Here is a 21,327-nt window from a genome sequence, read left to right as displayed (position 1 = left end):
GGTGCTCCGACCCACACCATCCGCCTCCCTACCCTCGTCGCGGCACAGAGGTGTGGCCCTCCTAGAGGTCGGGGCTGTAGTTCATAGCCGACGCATCAGGTGCGCCCCCATGTAGACCGTCATACACATGGCTGCTGCTCGTCGTCTGCCGCAGGAAGTACTGTGTTCGGGCCGTGGTCGCTGGTGAGATGTCAACGCTCTACTCCATCGCAGATAAGGTGAAGCCCCTTTGGCGCACAAGCTCTAGCAATGGAGATCGACTTGAGAGGCACGGTGCTCTTTAGCTATTTGTTGAGCGGCACCCATCTCAGAGTATTAGCACTTTATGTTTGTAATACATAGCTGTGTAAGCGTCTTCTGTATTGGAAGCATGCAGAAAAAATAGCAATTTTGTGTAGGAAATTTGTGCAAGAACTAGCAATATCGTGCAAGTATATTGTGTATAGAAACCAGGAAAAAAACAGGCAAGTTGTACAGACTGCAATTGTGGAATAAATTGTTCTCTTTTTGCAGACATGTTCAGAACAGAATACATTACTGATCTTTGCAAGTTCAAAGGTTTAACAAAATATAGTACTGTTTTCTGGCATCTGTTACAATTGAACAGGCTGAACTTTACACTTCAAGCAAAATACCAAAAGCTATTCTCCGGAACTAGCTCTGTTACTAGAATTCAACATTAAGATCACCAGTCATTGCTCCCTGCAAAATAAAAGAACAATAATTAAACTCTGTCCAGATGCTTCAGATCCTCACTAGAAAGATAGAAGATCATGGTTTTTAAATCTTACTGTCAATAACTGAGAGTAGCTATGAATGGTCATGTAAGATTCAGACATCCCTTCCTTGGGACAAGAAGTACTAGGACAAACATTTTCTGCAGAGTAAGGTTCAAACATTCCTTCCTTGGCTACACCATCATTGTACCGAAGTGTCTCATCTAACCTTGGGTTCAGACATCAGCTGAGAAATTTGCGAGTCATAGATTTGTACCGAAGTGTCTCATCTAACCTTGGGTTCTCTATTATATTTCGACCTTGGTTATCTTGTACTGCTCCACTACGTGCTTCTTTTGTCCATCGCTTCAATACATATTGAGCAGGGAGAGATTTGATATTCATCAAATCAAGGACTTTTATAGCATGGCTGCACAATATTCTAATTCTGTTGAATTGACCACAGCTGCATGTACTAGTTTGTTGTAGAGGATCACCAATGACTTTGTACTCCTTCTCATATCTAAAATCTTCATGATATATTGAGACAAGATATTCACTGTTGCCTTCCAACGCCGTAGTGCATGCTGCCATAGACCTTTCATATTCACCTTGAAAAGCTTCAAATATAATAGGTGTGTACAGCTTGCTAACTTGCAGTAACATAGGTGTCCTCATTTTGATTCTAGGTAATTTTTTTCTTGATTCAAATTCAGAATTCAATTCCTTATTTCTTTTACTTTCCACCACTCTTTCAAAATGTTTAAGAAATCGAATGATGTCAAAATCAGATTTGAAATGCCTCTTCAATTCACTATTCAAACATAATCGGCCTGTTCGCTGGTTGGTTTCTAGGCTGATAAGCCCGGCTGATATGGTTTGTTGTGAGAGAAAAATACTATTGGTTGGCTGATAAGTCCTGGCTGAAACCAACATGCGAACGGGCTAAATATGAAGTTTATTTACAAAAAGCAGCTGGTTTGGGGGTTGCCTTGGAGAAGTGGATGCAGAGATTTGTCTACGGGCTACGATGGGCCTAGTTTTGCGTGGCTAGGACCAGCAGACAGACAGACACACCTGACTGTTGGTCCAAGCCTAATACCCTGACGGTTGGTCCAAGCCTAATTATGTTCATTCTTCTTCTGAACTGAAAATTTTACTTTCCTTGTGTTTGCATTGGTATACAAGCTTCTTCTGAACTGAAAATTTTACTCTCCTTTGTTTGCATTTGTATACAAGAGATTGCGTGTCTGCAAAAAATATTCATAGTATCTTGGCCACCTGCATGCTCTATGATTCAGTGATTCACGCTCACCATCTAAGCCTGTTTGGTTGTGCGGGCAGGCAAGGCTGCCATGCAGCAGCCTCATGTCATCGATTTCAGTTCAGTCGTCTAGCGGCTATGATGAGTTTGCTCGGTTGCCTGCGAGGCCACTAACCAAACACACGCCTTTAAATCCGTCAGCACAAACCTGCTGACTCCAACTCCTAATTTCTTCCTCGATTGGAAAAATGGAAAACGTACAAAAAAAAAAAAAGGCGATACTCCTACTCCTGTCGTAGGCCTCGAGCCCTCGACTGTTCAGCTCCAATGGGCCGTAGGCCATGGCCCATAGGCCATAGCCCATGCCTGCCAGTCGCCGCTCGGCATCTGCCCGCTCCTTTCCTTTCCAGTTTTCCACCGCACAAAACAGAACAGAGGAGAGAGAGTCCTCGAAACTGAAATCTTCGCCGCTCCACTCTTCCCCAGCAATCTGCTCATTTCCTTGCGAGTTGCAACCTTTGGTGCTGTGGATGGCGCTCGCAGTGAGCGCTCTCTCCTGTCACCGCCCACTGCCCTTCAAAGGTACTGCTATTTCGCCATCCATCTTCCAGCGTTCTTGGCCCAATTTGATTTCTACACATCCGGCTGTTTCACTTCGTGGGAAATCCATTCTCCACCTACCATGGTCCATGGACTCTTTTCCGGCCATTTGGCTGTTTCGGAGATAGGGTTATATGTACATGCTCTCGTGATGCAGGGTGATTGAATTCAACCATCCACTATTTCTTGGGGATGCTTGCTTTTGTTCAACCACAAGCATGGCAGATTGGCAGTGATTGGAGGAACCGAAAAATATAGTGGATTAATATATCTTCAAAAGTTACTGTAGCACGGGGGAGGTCATGAACTCCCATATATACACCTATAATACCGGAAATCAAATACACCTATAATACCGTAAAATCGATTTCAAGTTTTCAACGGAATCAAAAGACAGTATATGGTAGAAACTGTAACCATATAATACGGCCCCCTCATCCAGACACCGCAGTTGGTGCTGTAGTAACTAGTCTAATAAAAAAAATGTTCATGTCGGTGTTAGGAAGGCTGAACATAAGACTATTTCCTTTTCCTCTGTAAATTGACCTTCTTGCGTATGTTTACTACTTGCGTTTTCATGTGGAAATGTCTGACTATATCATTCTTTTTTAGAAACTATTGCTTATGTCATTCTGGTACCCTTACATTGACAGATAATGCTTGATTAGGTTGGAACGTGCAAAGCCTGGTTGCTACATGGAAACATATGCAGTCTGGCCGACTTACTGTAAGCAGTGTTCTGTCACATGAGTGACTTTTAGTTGCTCTCGATGTATGCATATGACAAACATACATTGTTTGAAGGAGGTCATAACATTTGCGACAAAGAACACCAAGAGGAAAAGGAGAAGTTTTCCAAACGAGTCAAAGGATTCGCTGTTGGTAAGTGAGGAAGCTTCTTCGGGCAGTGGAGGAAGTGCCAGCACAAGCCTTGACGTCAATAGCGAGGATGTTGCTACTGACGATCAGATTTCAGGTGCCCCAAGGACTGCTGTTCTTCAGGCTTGCACTCTCACATCAGGCTTGCTGCTTGCTGGAGGGCTTCTGCTTCGCCAGGTAAACACTGTGGTGTTCTCTAGAACAACTTTCAGTTCTTGAGACGGCTTTGATAGCGAATTCTAAATGTTGCTTTGGTGTAAGTTATACTAAACGCATATGAGTTTGTGTTCTGCTGTTACTCTTGCAGTATCCTGAACTCTTTATGAACCCAGATTGCTTACTTTTTGCCCTCTGTATCAAATCCTGAATTTCATAATAAAATGGCTGATTGTCTACCGTAGGCATCACACCTAGCATCTTTAAATGGATGGCCAATTGCTGATCCTACAGATGTTTCATGTAAGTTTTTTCTACATCTTTACAAGTAAATCAGATTTAATGTGATATTTCTGACTAGGCAAAAATGCCTTATATCATATTATTAACCTAACTACTGCTTTTTCTGCAGTCAATTTTGAAAATTGGCATCTTGAGTTGGTTGCGGGACTTGTAATAGTAATCTCCTCTAGTAGATACATTTTGCTACAAACATGGTCAGATTTCAGAGATTCCAGTGAAGCTGCAAATAGACAAGTTCGTAACTATGAATACTTCGAATATCTTTTGAGTTGTCTCTTTTCTTGGAGTTATTGGTTTCACATTTCAACATGCTGATAAATAACATAGTTCTAATATCTTATAGAGGTTCAGCGTAATGAGAAGCATTCTGTTAAAAAACGAGATCCAACCTAGGAGGAACTAGACGTTTTTTCATTAAGAAGAGAAATAGGCACCCAAATTCAAGCCCAGAGAGGCCTTGATCACTTGAATCTGGGTGGTTGGGTGCATTACCACACCTCCCACCCAACCAGTTGAGCTAACCTCATTTCCTATGAAAAGCATTCTGTTATACACTGAAAGATATAGTTCTTTGTATGTTCTGGTCTTTTACCCTAATAAAACATAAAGTTTCGCAGTGCCTTGCGCCAACAGAGTTAATTATATTGGTGTCACAAAAAGAACTCTCTTTACATGAAGCCTTCCACCAACCTATTCTTTACTCCCTTCAATTTCGCATATTCGTGACTACCAATCCAGAGTTCTAGACATGCAGGTGTAGGATACTAGGATCTCTTTCCATTCTATTGTCAACAATTAGTCTGTAATGTCTTCTCCTGAAATCACTTTTGGACTCGAACCTTGCCAAGCTTACTCAGCATTTTTAGATACTGGATATCTCTTATTGAAATCCAACTCAATTATTTTATTTTCATCCATTAGATCCTTACATCTCTAGAGCCTCTGGACTACATTGTTGTTGCTTGTCTCCCTGGGATGACTGAGGTGAGCTCATCGATTAAAAGATAATATTGCTTAACACTGGTTTGGTTAATAAAGTAACTTTTTATGTACACTTTACATATAACAGGAGTTGCTCTTTCGAGGGGCGATGATGCCTATCTTGGGACTGAACTGGATTAGTGCCCTTATAATCGGAACCATTTTTGGTGTTCTTCACTTGGGCAATGGCAGGAAATATTCATTTGCAATCTGGTACATACTTTTCTGCAGTATTTTTGCATGTGTGCAACTGGAAAAAGTGTACTATCTCCAGCTATACACATAAGTGTTAACATGTTGATAAGATTCAGATATATTCTTATACATTTTTTTATGTTTCCAGGGCAACATTTGTTGGCTTTGCCTATGGTATAGGAACCATAGCTTCCTCAAGCATTATAGTTCCAATGGCTTCTCACTCCATAAACAATATTATCGGAGGTTTACTTTGGCGCATTACCAAGAACTCACAAAAGTAAATATACATAATACCCTTAACAGTCATCCCTGTAAGATATTGCACAAGTTTAGACTTTTTAGTCCTTAGCCTTATTAGTCATATAGTCAGTATTAGCGTCCATTATTGCTTCGCCCATGTATTTTCTGTAGCTTATTGTAGTTTTTCATTTTTCTTTTTTTTTCCTACTACCATATGGAAAATGAAGTTAAAGATGACTACTTAGTACTTACCTGTGAAAAACAGAATGTGGAGTCATGGACTCATGGTCTACAGAATATAAGTTGCAATGAGCTTGAAACTATTCTTTACTTAATGGTTACGACTTGTCAAATTCAGAGCTGTTGCTTCGAAAACAAACATAAAAAGCTATATCAATGAAATTTTCTTTTCCAGTGCTCATCCATATACAAGATATATATATAGTCAGACTTTACTCGTAATAATAAAATGAGGAAGTTACTGTGAAATCAGGCCCTACATCGTTGTGGGGGGACAAAAACAAATAACTGAAAACATATTGTCCATGCCATGTTCTTCATTGAGTTCAAATTATCCGCAACACCTTCCACAAACTGGTGGACAGGAGATTTCTGAGCAAGCAGTGCTCTCGGTGATGGCTGGAGCTAAGGCTCTGGGAGAGGTTTTGGGTTAGATACTGGATATGATTGTTTAGATCTTCAAAGGCCCATATATGTGTTAAAAAACGAAAATGCTACGGTTAGGGTGACCGTCCGCCCGGACATACCTTGATGGGCCTGCGGACTGGCCCAACAAGCCTGCTACCTTCTAAGTTCTACCAAATTAACTGGACGCTTCGACGGCTTTAAAAAAAAATGGACACCGCGACATTTCCCCACCTCGCCTAGCGGCGTTGTCCACCGCCGCACCACGCCGCCCGCTCGCCGCGGCCACTTCCACTAAGTCGGCGAGCCTCCTCGCCGCCATCGGGGTCTGGCTGCTCGCGGGTGTTGTTGGGTGGCCGGGCCAACCCAGCAGCAGCCGCGCAGGCGCCCCGACGCCGCGTGTGGTCAGGCAGCCAGGAGAGGGGGTCGTCGTCGGCCAGGCCCAAGCCAGGCGCAGGCACAGCTAGCCACTGTCAGGCTGCACCACCATCCTCGGCCGTCGGCTGGCCGAACCCGGCCGTTCCCTGCTCTTGCTTTGCGTCGCACGGAAGAAGAAGGGTGAAAAGCATGTTGCGAGCGCACGTTTCTAAGTGTTTTAGAGGTATGCCGCAAGTGTTTCAAATGGATATTGCAAAAGTAGATCAGGATGTTGCATATGTTGCCATGGTTGTACATGTATGTTGCAAGCGTCTGTTCCCAATGTTTCATCTATGTTTTCGGGCATATGTTACAAGTGTGTTTATCTGGATGTTGCATATATTTCACATATATGTTGCAAGTGTTTTATCTGGATTTTGCTTATGTGTTGCAATGGTTTTCAAACGTTTTTCAGGTGTGTTTTTTGCAAGTATTTCAGAAAGCATGTTTTAAGTGTTCATCTGTCTTCATACGTATGTTACAAAGTGTTGCATCTGGCTATTTTAAAAGGATATTGGGTGTTTGCATATGGGATGCGCGTGAGAAAACGGGAGGGGGCGTGAGCGGTCCCCATGCACAGTCTGATGCGCGCGGGGCGATATCCAGGTGGCGTGGGCCCTACGTGGGAGTGCGAAATGCAGGTGCGGGCGGAGGCATGCCGGCGCGAGCGGGGCGTGGAGTGCAGGTGTGCGCGGGAAAGGGAGTGCAGCGCGGGCGTGTGGACGGGCGCTAGCACTGCCGGTTAAAAACTAATTCATTCCGTGGATTCAACTTGTAATTGGATCCGTGGATTCAACTTGTAATGGGATCATTTGTTGTATCTTAATATATTGACGCGTAGTTCTCTTGTGTTGGAAAAAAAACCATTTACAGTAAATTTGTCTTTGGTGCGGCGAAAGGAGGAACAATTGTAGAAACAGATAGATCCTATGAGAGTGTTACTTGCTTTTTGTGAGTAGTGTTCGGTAAAAGCAAATAGAATTCCATATGGAAAATGAATGAAGTTACCTAATATTTTGTTTTTCACGGCTCATTTATGCAACTTCGCATTGGGCCCATTAAGCCCACAGCCCAACCTGTACTCCCGCACCCTCCCGCGCTCCCAAAGACTGCCCTCCCCGCCGCCGCCCGCCGCCCGCCCCGGACCCCTGTGCCTGCGCGGCTGCGCCTGAGCTGCTCCTCAAAACTCTCCGCCGCCCGCCGCCCGCCCAGCCTTCCGTTCCTGCTCCTCTCTCAGGTCGGGCGTGCTCCACTGCCATCCCCAAGGGAGATGGGGAAGCGCAAGCCCATGCCTTCCGCCGCCGCTCGAGGTACGAAGCCCTGCCCAAACCGATTCGGCAGTTCGGCACCACCTCCTCCCCTCCGTTCGAGCTGTCCTAACGTGCTTTTTCCCTTCTCGTGTTGCTGTTGCTGTCGTCACAGGATCGAAGAACCAGCCAAAGAGGCCGAAGTCGACGAAGCAGGGAGCTGAGTTACCGGAGGAGAATCCCCAGCTTTCGGAGCACGATGACGGTCTGATCCTCTTCTCCTTGCGTTGGTTTCTTTAGGTCGAATGAGTAGCGGAAAGTTCTTAATTGGCTATTGACTTCACGTGCAACTCCTCCGTGTGGCCCTCATTGGGTTATTTATTTATGCATCTCCATTCTCCAATGGTCTGCATCTAGTAGCAAGAAGCTTAAGTTGCTAGTTTGTGCCACTAGAGAGTTTTATTGTGGAGTTACTCAACTGATGACAGGTTTTAACTCAAATTTCTTTGCGTAGTGGCGTGCAATCGTACCATCGGCCTTCCTCCACTTTCGCTCGCTTTTTTTTTCTTTTTTTGCTTCCTGTGACAAAATAGTGCTCACGCTCGTTCTTACGTAACTTAAGCATTGTGTGCAGCAGAAATTTTAGATACGGAATCCGGAGCTGCGGGGACTGTTCAACTTGACAAAAAAGCCAATGGGAGCTTTCAAGGCACAGCACAGAGTGATGAAGATGACATGGAAGATGAATATGACGCTCCTAGCGGTGATGCGCCAGGTGATACGATAAACAATGGCAATGCTTGTTTTGATGAAACAGAGACTTCATGGTTAGTGCTGCATATATGATTTGTGATTTGTGTTAGTAGTTATCTTTTTAGACTGATCTGAGTAGGTTAGCCCTCATGACTTTTACTGTCGGGGTATAGTTGAATTGGTGATTTTTCGTTGAAATTCCATCCATTATTATCAGTAAGCAGAAGTGACAAAAGATGCCATTTCCTGTTCTTGTGCATTGTCACTCCTTTTTCAACACTGTCTCCGTCAATCTGTTTTGCAGTTCATTTCATCGTCATGTAAGCCACATCATGACAAATGAAGAAGTCAAGGCGTTGATGAAGAAGAACTATAAATTTAAATGGGAAATGCCTGCTGTGGACATTCCAAGGTCCAAATGGGTTGGAACAGGTGAAAAAGTGCAGGTATAGTTTTGGTTAATCCTTATGTATGTATTTTGAAATTTGTATGGTTGTCATCTGAATATTGTTAGATGATAGGGTGTACTATCCAATATTGAGATGTTCTATAATATATTTCAAGTTCGGATGCTATATTACCCTGGAATAATAACTATGCCTAATGCTGCCGAGAAAAATAACTATGCATAATGGCAGTGCCCATTATAGTGGCGATCGGGTCATTGTCGAACCGTATACCTCTTTCATTGGGTTTCCGTGTTTGAAGGCTAAATTGAATCACACACATCATACGAAAGAAAGGGGAACTTGATCTTTTCAGCCTGGTCATTGAATTTATGTGAATTTGTAGCTGACCTTTCAAAGATTTACTAGCACTCTTAGTTTAAATCAGTTATTACCTTAAGCGTGTTTTGGTACCTAATAATTTTTTTATAAGCATGTGAGTGAGTTACTTAGAAAATAATTACATTTGCATTCTATGTACTCTATACACTTTCTCAACTGTCCATCGCTCATCTTACAAGTTGGAGTTGGGGAACTGGAAATAAATGATTGGGGGGGGGGGGGGGGGGGGGGGGGAGCATTATTGTCTGTGTCACAAGAAATACTTGTTTCTGTGATTTCTTAATATTCGTATGGTGCACATATTATGAAGTTTGGCAAATTTTGTTAAGCACAATATCCTCTAAAATATTGCTCTTGTTCATTTTTGTTTGTCTATGTCTTGTTGATTGACTAAACTAAATGTCAAATTAGTCACTAGCTTTGTGATTTGGTTATCTTACCAATTGTGCATGACAGTTTTGGGATGATTAAGAAGAACCTTGATGCTTTGTTATTTTAGGAAGCTTGTGATGATCATCTTCGTGATGTCAAAGGAAAGTTGAGAGACCATTGGCAACGTACGCTGTCTGATCATTTAAATTCTCGAATGAGCTTCTTCTCTCTTTGTAAGTTCTCTTTATTGCAATAAACAGCATCTCTTCCTTGTCTGCCTTAACCACAGCTGCGAAGGTCATTGTTCTTTCTTGTTTTACACTTAGGGCCTGTTTGAGAGTGCTCCATTCCTATAGTATCCCAAAATACAGAGTTGTAGGTTAAAAATGAAGTTTTAAGCTTCTGTTTCCAGTTGTAAATGAGAACCATTATAGCGTACTGGGACACCAACCCTCACTCTTCTTCCAGGCTCCAGCTCCACCTTCATGAATTTGTGAAATAGGTGGAGCTGGAGGTCTGCTGAATAGGCTTTATGGTTGCTGAGTTTCAGTGGCTCTAAACCTGTTTGCTTTAACTATTTCTGGATTATTTGTTACTTGCACCATTCCAAATTGTAAGCCATTCTGGTTTTTCTAGATACATAACTTTTACTATGTATCTAGACATAATGTATATCTAGTTGCATAGCAAAAGCTATGTATCTAGAAAAGCCGGAACGACCTATAATTTGAAATGGAGGGAGTATTTAATAACACTATAACAGTTATCTTGGCCTAGAGTGAATAAAGGTTTTCGTAATCGGTTTTTGTGGTAGAGCTCAGTAATATTAGAATAATAATTGTGTGCCTAAGTTTTATTTATTTGTGAGAAACAGAATCTCTCTGTCTTGATTGTAGCTGAGAAGGTAATGGTTCTTTTCTTTGCTGATACTTGGGGCTTGTCTGGGAGAGCAGAGAGCTCGAAAGCCTACATCTTAGTCTACAATGAGAACCGTAAGGTTCACTGGCACACACACCCTCAGTCTACGCCCTTGACACAGTACCACAGATTATTGGAGCTGGAGCTCTCCCAAACAGGCCCTTATGGCAGCTCACATTGGTGACTTTAAAGCACTTTACCTTCGCTATTTCTGCATTTATATATTGCTTTATAAGAGATTATCTTGGCTAGAGCAAATATAGGTTTCAAAAAAGAATATCTTTTTTTTTAATGTAACGGCAGGAGCTCTGCCTTTCAATTAAGAGAGGGAAATAGAATTTTGTGTACAAGGGAAACAAGCCCTCCTAGGCAGACAAACAGCGACAAGGAGAAATAAACTCCAGAACTCAGAAGATGGGCTCTATCCCCTCCCTACAATGGCTGTCTGGGTTTCAAAAAAGAATATCTAAGACAGGTGATAAGTTATCAGATTTTACAAAACAAGGAATTTTTTCTACAATCTTGCATGAACCAGCTGTTGCCTGGTCACTTTTTTTTACCACTGTCACTTAAGTATTGATCTTACATTTGGCCATTTGTGTTACTTTTTGTATATGGAACAAGATAGCACTTTTAGTTGTTCTAAATCCCAAAGAGTGAAGTCTATTCATGGTGTATGCCTATTCAATCCTTGGTCTAATCATATTGCGGAAAAGATGGGTTACTGATACAATTTTAGCTCCACCAGTCAATTCCAAACCCTACTTTCTGTGATGCAGTAACTAAACAGCCAAATTAGGGTTGTATCTCGTTAAATTTGTTCACAGTATGATGTATGGTATGCTTTCAATTTTCCTTAATGTTAGATATAATTTTATTCTTCATGTATTACTGTAGGTAACAGTTATCGTGACATAATGCATTGCAATAAGAAGCCATTTTATCTGAAAAGTAATGGTCCTGATTCCAGTACCATGGACGCTTATCTTATGCATGCTGTAAGCTTTACTATCTCTTTTTGGTCATGTTATTATTCTTGAACCTCTTGATGGTGCTGGCTAATCTGCAAAGCGCACTACTTCTGCAGTTGAATCATGTTCATAGGACGCGAGATGTTGTAATTAGAAATGACGCAAAGCTTAGGAATGACACTGACAGAGATATTTCGGATGATAAGACATACCTTGATCAGGGTTTTACGCGCCCAAAGGTATATCACATCAAGAATATTGACATGTTGAGCACCTGTTCTGTTGCCGTGGATACATTAACTGAGATTACACTACCAGATATTTTTAGTTGTATTTTAGTGTGCTATCCTGCATTTGTTTTGCAATATTTTCTTTGTGATGTGTGTTGGCAAGAAAAAAGACATAATTATGCGAGGTGGATAGGTTATAAGAACACATTAAGCTGTCGTGACAGTTGATTCCTGCATGTTTACTCGCAATTTATGAGGAACTATGTTTTATATGTGATCTGTAGAGCTCAGCTACATTATCCTTTTGTGTAATTATAAACCATGTCATGTCATGCTTCTTAAGATTCATGTGACCTTTATGTTAATTCCTTGATTTCTCAAATAGTATTTCTGTCCCACCAACAACTTATTGCCGTGTGGGCATGTTGTGTGGAAGTGTGCTGGAATATTGCAACGAAAAATGCTTGGAAATGTGTTCAAACCCATAACCTCAGTCCTGAATCGCATGGTAGTCCGTCCACTACTGTGCCATGCTTCTTTGATGACTTTGGTATGAAACTCTATATTTAAGCTGTTTTGAGCCAGTTGTCCAACCGTTTAGACCAGTCAAGGTTTTGTGGTTTGACCAGTATGGTGTCCAGTCCAATCCCAATAACTATGCCCTTTGGGGATTTTTCCCACACCATCACCAAGGAAGCTCTGCAGGATGTGAAAGCTTTTAATAGAGGATGTCCTGGTCTAAACAAATAATATTGTCCTAAACTCCAAGCAATAGTGGTAAATAAATAGCCAATCAATAATATTCTAACTATTAGGGATAGGTTGCCAGTTGACTTGAGTTAACGAGGCATTTGGATACAGGGATAAAGGGGGTGGGATAGGGAAATGGAAATGGATGAACGGCTAGGATTAAACGAGGCGTAAAGAATGAATGGCTAGGATACAATATTACCCTTTGGAGGGTGGGATATCATTTCCCTATCCCATTTGCCAAACATACCATAAGGTCATTAGGTCATGCGTCTCATGGTGTCCTGCTGCTGTGTGGTCTCAAGGTGAAGCCTTGGATGACTTTGATCACAAATAAGCAAATAATATCTAATTGGACACTGCACATTACAGAAATTTATTATCCATAAATAATCGTGTTGGTGTAATTGTACTTCCAGTACAAATAAATATTGTTTTGGATATGCAGTCAACCATTTCAAATTGTGTAGTTGGGATATCTGAAAATTGATACAGGTGGATTTGTCTCAAAGTTTCATAACAGAATGCATTTGCTATACTTTATAAATATATTACAACAGATATTAGTAGTCAAAGTTGTGTTTTGCGGACCATGTCGATGTCCAAAATGTCACTTATTTATGACTGGATTGAGTCCTTTTCTCATGCAATTGTTAATAAGTAAACTTATCTGGCATGCTATCGGTTTGGTACTTTGGTGGGGCCTGTACCATAAATCCAGTCTTTAAGATACATTCATATTAATCCTGTTTTCTTTTGTCTAAATATATTTTTAGGTTCTTTTCTTGTTACCTCTCAAAAGTTTTGCACGACGCATTGTGAAGAGATTGATCCAGCTTTCTCCATTGCCACAAAAGGTAAGTTTTCATTTTCTTATATTTATATGCAATGATTTGGGTTCTGATTTCTTCAAGATGTGAAGTAAGTTTATATAAAAACAATCCTACATACATTTGATCCTTTTTTTTTCTGCTGATACAATAGCTGATAAGGTTATGTACAGATATAACCATATCAATAGCTCGCTCTCATATGCTTTTATTTCTGGTGCTAAGTGATATCTTTCTCTTTTCTCTAGGATAGTGCCATGGGACAATTTAAAAAGGAGTTTGGTGAATCAGATGACGAGGGGATACCTGAACATAGCACAAAACCTGCAGACTTTGACCTTCTTTTTGCTGGAGATATTGATGATCACTTTCTTTTTGGCGTAAAATTAACGAAGTGAGTATTCTATATAATTACTTAACATTTACTCCCTCCATTCCATAATAGAAGGCGCAACTACCTTTTCTCGTAGTCCCAGAATACTGGGTGGCAGCTTCTGGGCTCCCGTTCCGCGCATGCAACATTTAGTGTGGTGTTGGATGGACACTCCTTGGCTCCCATGCCCATGCAGCTAGACACTGGCACAACATCTTCTCTCTCTCTCTTTGTAGTAGTACAGCATCTTGCATGAGGCAGCAGAAGTGAAGCATTTTTCCTCGGAGCTGGGCAGGAGTAACTGCATTTCTTGGTCTACTGGGATGGAAGAGCATTAAGTATTTAAGTTGCTTATAATAATTTTCAGTTTCAGACTGCAGCTTGTTTCTCTTCACTTTCCACATATTATAGTTAAAATGGTCTTTCCTCCTTTTACCATCACATGATTGCAAATTGACAGTTTGGATTTCAATGTATATTGAGTTGTGGATCTATAACTCTATATTTCACTATGTTCCCATTTCGAGTTTCAATCAGCAGCTTTTATTTTAGTCCTTTGTTGGAAATCCACTCATGTCATAATCTTATTTTCATCATTACTATGTTCAGTACTCATCCATTTGCCTGGACTTCACTGAATTTTACCTTCTACAAAACAAGCATATGTCACATGTTTGTCTTTATCTGATAATTTGATCTTCTATTTTCAGAATTTGGCATTTAAATTCAATTGTCCTCATTCATGAAACTCACTTTGCAAAATAATTTGATTCAAAAAGTCTTTGCTAAGTAATGCATCAGGTGTTATGGTGTTCTTAAATCAATATTGGCTATGGAATAGCAGTTATTTCACATTCTTTGTAATTTAATGATGTTGTTTGTTCTAGTCTATAATAGTATGGCGCCTTAAAGTAAAAATTGTTAGTCTATGATACTCATTTGAGTGGCAGGTGCCAGGTGGCATATTCTGTTTCTTTGTACACAGCTACACACACAACCTAAGATCAAACTTCGTGAACTTTGAGCAACAATTAATCTAACAATATGTAGATAATATTTATTAAGAAAAAACCATTGGGTTCATATTTTAATGTTTTTTCTTATGAACGTGATATTGCCATTATCAATAATATGTCATAAGAGAAATTAATGCTCAAAGTTTAGTTTGGAGACTGCCACGAGTCATACCATGCCTTATTTTTTGAAACGAAGGGAATATAATCTTATGACCAAAATATAACTTTCAGAAACAGATAAGCTAGTCTTCCTGAGAATATATGCTCTACTTATTTTTTTCTAGCATATTGATTACTGAGAATGTCTAAATAATTAATGTTTGAACTAATGTTTCTGCAGGAAATCTATTAAGCTGTATAGTAACTTCTATTCTTCTGATATAATAGTTGCATCTCCTTTAGCACTGAAACGTGTAAGTATTTTTTTTTTCTTCAAAAACAAGATTTCTTCATAGACTTCATAACCTGTACTTACTCGTGTTCTGCAGTTGTACATTACTCTTATTCTGGGCAGACCTTGTATGCTATTGTCCTATTGATCTAGAATTTGATGTACTCCTTCCTGAGAAGTATATGGAAATTGCTAGAATACTTAGGATATGACACTGGTGGTGGTTAGCCAGTAGTATTGTGGGGAGATCCAGGTGGGAACCGCTGTATGCTATAGCAAGAAGCTGGTTTTTTTGGGTGGTTTTGCAATCTTGCTTCGTAGAATGTACAGTGGAATGGGAGGAAGTATGCAAGATGTGTCATAGTGCTGATGGCAGAACTTGTGGGTACAGGTAAATGTAAATGGCACTACACTTCTAGTGTGATGACTTTGAGAAGTAGCAGCTTCTGTAGGACAGAATCCTCGGGAAAATGCTGGTTGAGGAAAATACATTAATAAAGCCTTCATGGAGATTAGCTGTTGGATTGGTCAATCTAAACGATACCTGTCTGATTGGATGAACGAAACAGTATTATCGAAAGCAATAAATAGTGTCATCAAGCTTTAGGCGTTTCAAGCATGATTGGAGATTTGTCTGATATACTGAACTTTGATGGGGTATAAAACACTGTCTGAAACCAAGCCATTTCAGCATCCCTGCTATGATCTTGTCAATCTTCATCTTGTTCCCCTCCTTTTGTAGCAAGCTCCATCCCTGCAAACAAGACAATCCAGCAGAAAATACTCTGTTGTCTTAATAGAAAACTTCCTCTCAATGGCCCATCTTGTTCCTTGTTCAAAAGGCCTGACTGGTAGGTCACACCAAATTCTTTGGGATCCAAATAAACAAAAAGTCTACCAGCGATTAAGGCGGTTGTCCCATCTAAAAGTCTTCTGTATGCCACACCATTAGAACTTAGCTATATAGCAGCCATAAATTTTATCTGTATTTTTTTTATTGTTAAACGCCAATTTCTTTCACCTCAGCTCATAACTTTCTTTTCTAATTAATTACATTAAATTGAACTTCTGGAACATGTATATTGTTATGGAGTTCTATTGTTTATGCTTTATGCTTTTCTGTTATCAGAAAATTGATGGAGGAGAACATGGCAAGGAGAAGGATTTTGATTTCCTATCTTCAATTGAAGTTAGTTCCTTTGACCTTATGATCTATTCGCCACCTCATTACTAGATACACGTCTTTTTTTTAAACCATAAATAGTATGTTGAGAATCTAGATTCACATGAAAAAAAAACGTATAAACTATATCTCTCACCCAAAGTACTCCAGAATATTGTATGTTGCAGGTTGCTAATGTATTAGTCTATTTGAACAAGAACTAATTCAAAGATTTGTATCTCAACATAGACTTGTATTTAGGAATGGAACAGAGTGCATTTTTTTTCCTTCTGTTTCTCCTTTCTCCTTGTTTACTTATTTCTAAAATGGTTTGTATGCAGATAGTGGTGGTTGATCATGTAGATGTGATATCTATGCAGGTAAACTTCAAGGCTTACATATTTTTCTACTTACATTTGGTTTTGTACCTTTTGGTACAAATGACAGTTTATGCATGGATGTAGAACTGGGAGCATCTGGAGGCTGTGTTTGAACAACTTAATCAGTTGCCAACAAAAGAACATGGAACCAATGTGATGCGAATTAGACCATGGTAATTCTGTTTCCTTGAATATTTTTAATGCTCTGATAACATCGACTCTCTGTATTGTGGACAGTCAATTTTCATGGCAATTCATTATTAATTATTTGTGTATTCTCAAACTATATCCATATTACTTAAGCTTGTACATTGATGTCCAAGGTACTTGGATCAGCATGCACAGTACTATCGGCAGACAATACTGTTGAGCTCATACCTTACACCAGGTATGGATTCAGCTGGAATGTGGTTTTGACCTGCCCCCTTCCCTCCTCTCCTCTTGTTTTCAGTAACATAGAAACTGATGCTCAAGGCAACTAGTTGCACAGGAACCACGAGACCTTGATTAGTTATTTGGTTGATAAATGATAATTTAATGATGCTATGCAGGCTTCTTTTACATCTATTACATATTTGTCAATTTGTTTGTTCATATACCTATGTGCATTTCAAATTTCAATTGTTTTCCATGTTATGCAGAGATTAATGCTTTATTTAATGGATTGTGCTTAAATTATGAAGGAAAGGTATGCCATGATTGAAATCACTGAGTTATCTGTTTCTTTCCTCCCTTTAAGGGAGTACATGTATTGTTGAATTTATAGTTTTACAACTTCTACTAGATTAAAATGGTGACCGAGTATGCAGGTGTTCTTCCCAAAATACAACTTGAAGTGCGGCAGGTGAATGCTCTTATCCATCTTGATTCTGCCACATTGTTGCATATATAGTGAATAAATCTTAAATTTTACTCATAGATATATTTGTGTAAAAAAAGGTCTTAATGCCATGGATTCAGAATCCTCTTGAGTTATACTAAAGTTCATGCATAATTTTATATCTTATTTACCAAAACAGTTCTTGACTATTTTAATCCTTTTCAATGTGCAATTACTAAACAGGTGTATGAACGATTTGATGCATCTTCTATTGCTGAAGCTGATGATGCACGCTTTGATTATTTCTGCAACAAGGTCTGTTCTTTTATGCTTGTATAAGATATCTTCCAATGTACTGGAGTTAGCTCAAATAGTACATTTCTTATAATGAAGGATTTACTAGTTACAGAATAATCTGAGCAACTTTGTACTATCCTTCAAAGTGTACTTAGGCTAGTTCAAATTCTACAAACATCCTAGCAAATCGATCTATCTTGACAGTCTAGTCAGTAAACTTATCTGATAACCAGCTAACTGATCTTATCAACTTGACTAAATCTAAGCAAATATCTAGCTTACTTGACTGGGCTAGCTCAAGCTGTGGGAGGCTTATTGGCATGTGGCCTTTAGGTGTGCCCCACCATGACAGTCTCTTGGCTACGTACTGCTGAAAATTCTAGAGTTATTATTTCACCATTTTTCGTGATCTATTCCATATATAAATGTGTATTAATATATTATTTAATACATCTGTCCTTTTTATATTATATGATGTGTTACAGGTATATCCAAAGATCCAGAACTTGGATGAGGTATGCTCTATTCTGTTATGTGCGAACATTCAGTTGTGTTTGATACTTTGGAAATTTTGTAGGAACTTAGTTTTTGATGCTCAGCATCTCCTGTAAATATTGATAATGTCCATGCTCCTACAATGACTATCTCTTGAAGGATTCGCTAATTGTCTAGTGCAATGCAGGGTGGATTGCTGCTATTCGTTAGTTCGTACTTTGAATATATTCGAATAAGCAATTTCTTAAAATCTAAGGAAGCGTCATTTTGTCGAATTGGAGAGTGAGTAGACCTTCTTCTCATTATAGATTATTTTATTAGTTCAATTTAAGTTATCTGCCCTTAGTCTTAAGACAAGTGGTATTTATCTCAATGTGCTTCCAAATCAGGGCTACATCACAACAGGATATATCTCGTTCAAGACTCTGGTTTTTTGAGGGCAAGAAAAAGATCTTGCTTTATAGTGAAAGATCTCACTTCTACCACCGATACAAGGTAAAATTGTCTGAAGCATTACTTATTGTATTCTGCGATTCCTGTTGTTTCTGTGTTAGGTGTATTGTCTAAGGATATTCGTCATTATTTCTTGACGTGCAGATCAGAGGAACAAAGCATTTACTAATTTATTCATTGCCAGGGAGAAAAGAATTTTATCCGGAGGTATTGACTAAATTGCAATTTCATTGCTTTGTCTCATGGCTTACGGTGAAGAGGTTTTGAAAGTTAAACTCCCTTGGGTTTGTATCTTCCTTTCAGCTTGTAAATATGCTAGGTGAATCAGAGAACCGGAAGTGCAATGTCCTTTTTTCTCGTCTTGACCTTCTTAAGGTGAGTTCATTATTTCACTAAGTTTGGTTCCATCATGGAAACTGTAATCTTGTCCCGCTATTAATTTCATGCTCTGCAGAAACATTCATTTCATGGAGTTTGTGATCCATAGTATCATGCAGTTCAGCTGTTCAGTTAGCAGTATGAACAAATTTATTTTAATCTTTGTAGTCGCACTATCAAATTTCACAGAGTCTGGATTCAAGATTAGAATCACAAGCTTTCGGGTTTTGAGGTTCTGTTTGAAAATTTGTCTCACCTGGTTTTGGTTAATGCTCAACAGTTTCACATGCAATTCTCTCCTGATTATTTGCTAGTCTTGTGTATATCCAATTTCTTATGCTGTATCTTTTACAAGTTTATATGCATTGCTTGACTCCATGAGTTAATCTCCACCAACATGTTAGTTATCCTTCGTCTTCGTGTGAATTGACCTTGTTGCTAACTTGCAGTTAGAGCGGATTGTTGGGACATCTTCCACACGAAGGTTGATTTCCTCGGACAAGGGCATGTTTGTCTTCTGCTGATGTAGCCATGTAGCAGCCTAGTAGGTTAGCCCCTACTGTTGAGCAGATGAATGCTTTTTATATTTATCCATAAGCTATGTTTTGGCCATATACCATCTATTATTAACAAATCCACTCTGGGGATACCATATACCGCCTGACGCTGGTCACCGAGCCGGGCTGCGCGCGTGGCCGAGCCGTGGCGTCGCCCCCTTCCCCCACCGCGCGCCTGTCTCTCGTCGCAGTGGAGGCTGGGGAGTTGCGTACGGACGTCCGGCCCTAGCTCGTTCTTTGGCTGCTACTCGTAAGCTTACTCCTTTGCTGCATGATGAGAAAAAAGAAGTGGCACATAGGAAAAAGAGCAGAGCAGAGCAGAGAAGAAAGGAGAAGGAAAAGGAGGTTAAGGGTTTGAGAGTTCACTTGATCTTTTGCAAATTTGAAACCTTTCTTAGAAGTCCAGAAGGGTAATATCAAAGAGCACTTGAATGCAGAAAAGTTTCTCGTAAAAATCAATTGGATATTTGTTGATTGATTTGATGGTAGTATTGAACTGATTTAATCGATGATTTAAACCTTCCTGACAGCAGACAAAGATAGTGCGTAGGAGTACGTCGGGTACGTGTGCTTAGCCTCGTGAACACACGCGCATGGCAACCGAGCCATTGGTGTCTGTCTTCTGCAACATCCGCGTTCATGAACGATCATGTCCGTGCGCGTGCACTGCCGACAATAATGCATGCAATCACATGGCTGCGTGTCTGTCCGATCCTGTGCTAAGAGGTGTTTGATCCGGCTACTAAAATTTAGGAGATGTGTTGGGAGGATGTTGTATGGGGTGTTTGGATACTAACAAAAAAAATAAATTATATAATCCGTCAGTACTCCACGAGACGAATTTTTTAAGTCTAATTAATATGTCATTAGCATATGTTTACCGTAGCAAAATATTGTCAAATCATGGTCTAATTAGGCTTAAAAGATTCGTCTTATAAATTAATTGTAAACTATGTAATTAGTTTCATAATTAATTTATATTTAATACTTTATGTATGTGTCTAAACATTCGATGGGACAGCGACTAAATTTTAGGAAAGGCAACCGAACACTCTCGAAGCTAAGCTAGTATGTATACGGAGTACGGCGAAGTATAAAAATAGTCTCCGCGCTTGGCGAGAGTGAGAGACGACAGACAGGCTGCTCTGCTCTGTCCTGGACGAGAGGAGAGACGAGAGCAGATCCACTCTGGGTGGCGAACTAATCACATCCATGATACTAATAGCACTATAGCTGCTTCTAGCTAGTATTATTCCCGTCGTCCATTTCCAAAGCTTGCCTGCCACTCTTATAATGTTGGTTACCAGATATAAGCAAATCCTGTGTCGTGAGAGCCGTGGAAACACCCATCGCGAGTTGGACGTCTACCGTATATGTAAGCATGTGTCACGTTGTAATCTATGGATGCTGCTGCGTGGTGCGTGCAAGGTGGTGGGGTGATGAACGAATCCTTATATACCGATCGATCAATTGCCGTAGTGTAGGCGGTTTGGTGTGCGGATGGAGGCTTGTACCGGGCGGAGCCTGTTCGATTGCTCGTAAACGATCGTAAATTTTCAGTCGGAAATAGTGTTTTTCTCTCATACCAAACCAGCCAGTAGTAAATAATCCACGATACGGTATGGCCTTCCGAACAGGCTGTCTGTCCGGCCTCCACAGGAAATCGAATATGGATGCTTGGGCTCCGTTCGCTGATCTGAAACTTGACTGAAACTGGCTGAAAAATAATGTTCTGGTTGAATTGTTG

At 40.1% G+C, this 21,327-nt stretch overlaps 2 protein-coding genes across 5 annotated transcripts; both read left to right on the top strand.

The window, feature by feature from the left end:
• Positions 1-2,427: 2,427 nt before the first annotated feature.
• Positions 2,428-7,270, top strand: LOC136509029 (uncharacterized). Of its 2 annotated transcripts, none has more exons than XM_066503827.1 (9): positions 2,428-2,562; positions 3,234-3,307; positions 3,385-3,636; positions 3,861-3,918; positions 4,028-4,152; positions 4,840-4,902; positions 4,988-5,112; positions 5,243-5,374; positions 6,910-7,270. In XM_066503827.1, the coding sequence occupies exons 2-9, from the start codon at positions 3,287-3,289 to the stop codon at positions 7,130-7,132; spliced, it is 999 nt and encodes a 332-aa protein (XP_066359924.1). In that variant the 5' UTR covers positions 2,428-2,562; positions 3,234-3,286; the 3' UTR covers positions 7,133-7,270. The 2 variants fall into 2 exon arrangements, with proteins under 2 accessions (XP_066359924.1, XP_066359923.1); XM_066503826.1 differs by having other exon boundaries at positions 2,435-2,562; positions 3,249-3,307.
• Positions 7,271-7,508: 238 nt separating this feature from the next.
• LOC136508438 (protein NUCLEOLAR FACTOR 1-like) lies at positions 7,509-20,067 on the top strand. Of its 3 annotated transcripts, XM_066503113.1 has the most exons (24): positions 7,509-7,709; positions 7,822-7,911; positions 8,281-8,473; positions 8,704-8,845; positions 9,687-9,792; positions 11,375-11,475; positions 11,565-11,687; positions 13,205-13,285; positions 13,507-13,652; positions 14,988-15,060; positions 16,168-16,227; positions 16,542-16,580; positions 16,665-16,753; positions 16,904-16,968; positions 17,222-17,268; positions 17,365-17,424; positions 17,644-17,715; positions 18,183-18,212; positions 18,380-18,474; positions 18,582-18,687; positions 18,790-18,852; positions 18,949-19,020; positions 19,473-19,571; positions 19,683-20,067. In XM_066503113.1, the coding sequence occupies exons 1-23, from the start codon at positions 7,670-7,672 to the stop codon at positions 19,545-19,547; spliced, it is 1,968 nt and encodes a 655-aa protein (XP_066359210.1). In that variant the 5' UTR covers positions 7,509-7,669; the 3' UTR covers positions 19,548-19,571; positions 19,683-20,067. The 3 variants fall into 3 exon arrangements, with proteins under 3 accessions (XP_066359210.1, XP_066359211.1, XP_066359209.1); XM_066503114.1 differs by having other exon boundaries at positions 8,284-8,473; positions 19,473-20,064; XM_066503112.1 differs by having other exon boundaries at positions 19,473-20,064.
• The last annotated feature ends 1,260 nt before the right edge of the window (positions 20,068-21,327 follow it).

Source organism: Miscanthus floridulus, chromosome 15, assembly GCF_019320115.1.
Source record: "Miscanthus floridulus cultivar M001 chromosome 15, ASM1932011v1, whole genome shotgun sequence".
NCBI classification, from domain to species: Eukaryota; Viridiplantae; Streptophyta; class Magnoliopsida; order Poales; family Poaceae; genus Miscanthus; species Miscanthus floridulus.
The sequence above is the reverse complement of the archived record's forward strand: the minus strand, read 5'-3'. Positions and strand labels throughout refer to the sequence as shown.

Bases quoted from the DNA above. Each gene is read 5' to 3' on its own strand.
- LOC136509029 (XM_066503826.1), top strand. From the start codon at position 2,511: ATGGCGCTCGCAGTGAGCGCTCTCTCCTGTCACCGCCCACTGCCCTTC. The intron at 3,308-3,384 runs GTAAGCAGTGTT...CATTGTTTGAAG, and splicing joins TGCAGTCTGGCCGACTTACT to GAGGTCATAACATTTGCGAC. The intron at 5,113-5,242 runs GTACATACTTTT...TTATGTTTCCAG, and splicing joins AAATATTCATTTGCAATCTG to GGCAACATTTGTTGGCTTTG.
- LOC136508438 (XM_066503113.1), top strand. From the start codon at position 7,670: ATGGGGAAGCGCAAGCCCATGCCTTCCGCCGCCGCTCGAG. The intron at 8,846-9,686 runs GTATAGTTTTGG...TTGTTATTTTAG, and splicing joins GAACAGGTGAAAAAGTGCAG to GAAGCTTGTGATGATCATCT. The intron at 17,269-17,364 runs GTATGCCATGAT...AACTTCTACTAG, and splicing joins GCTTAAATTATGAAGGAAAG to ATTAAAATGGTGACCGAGTA.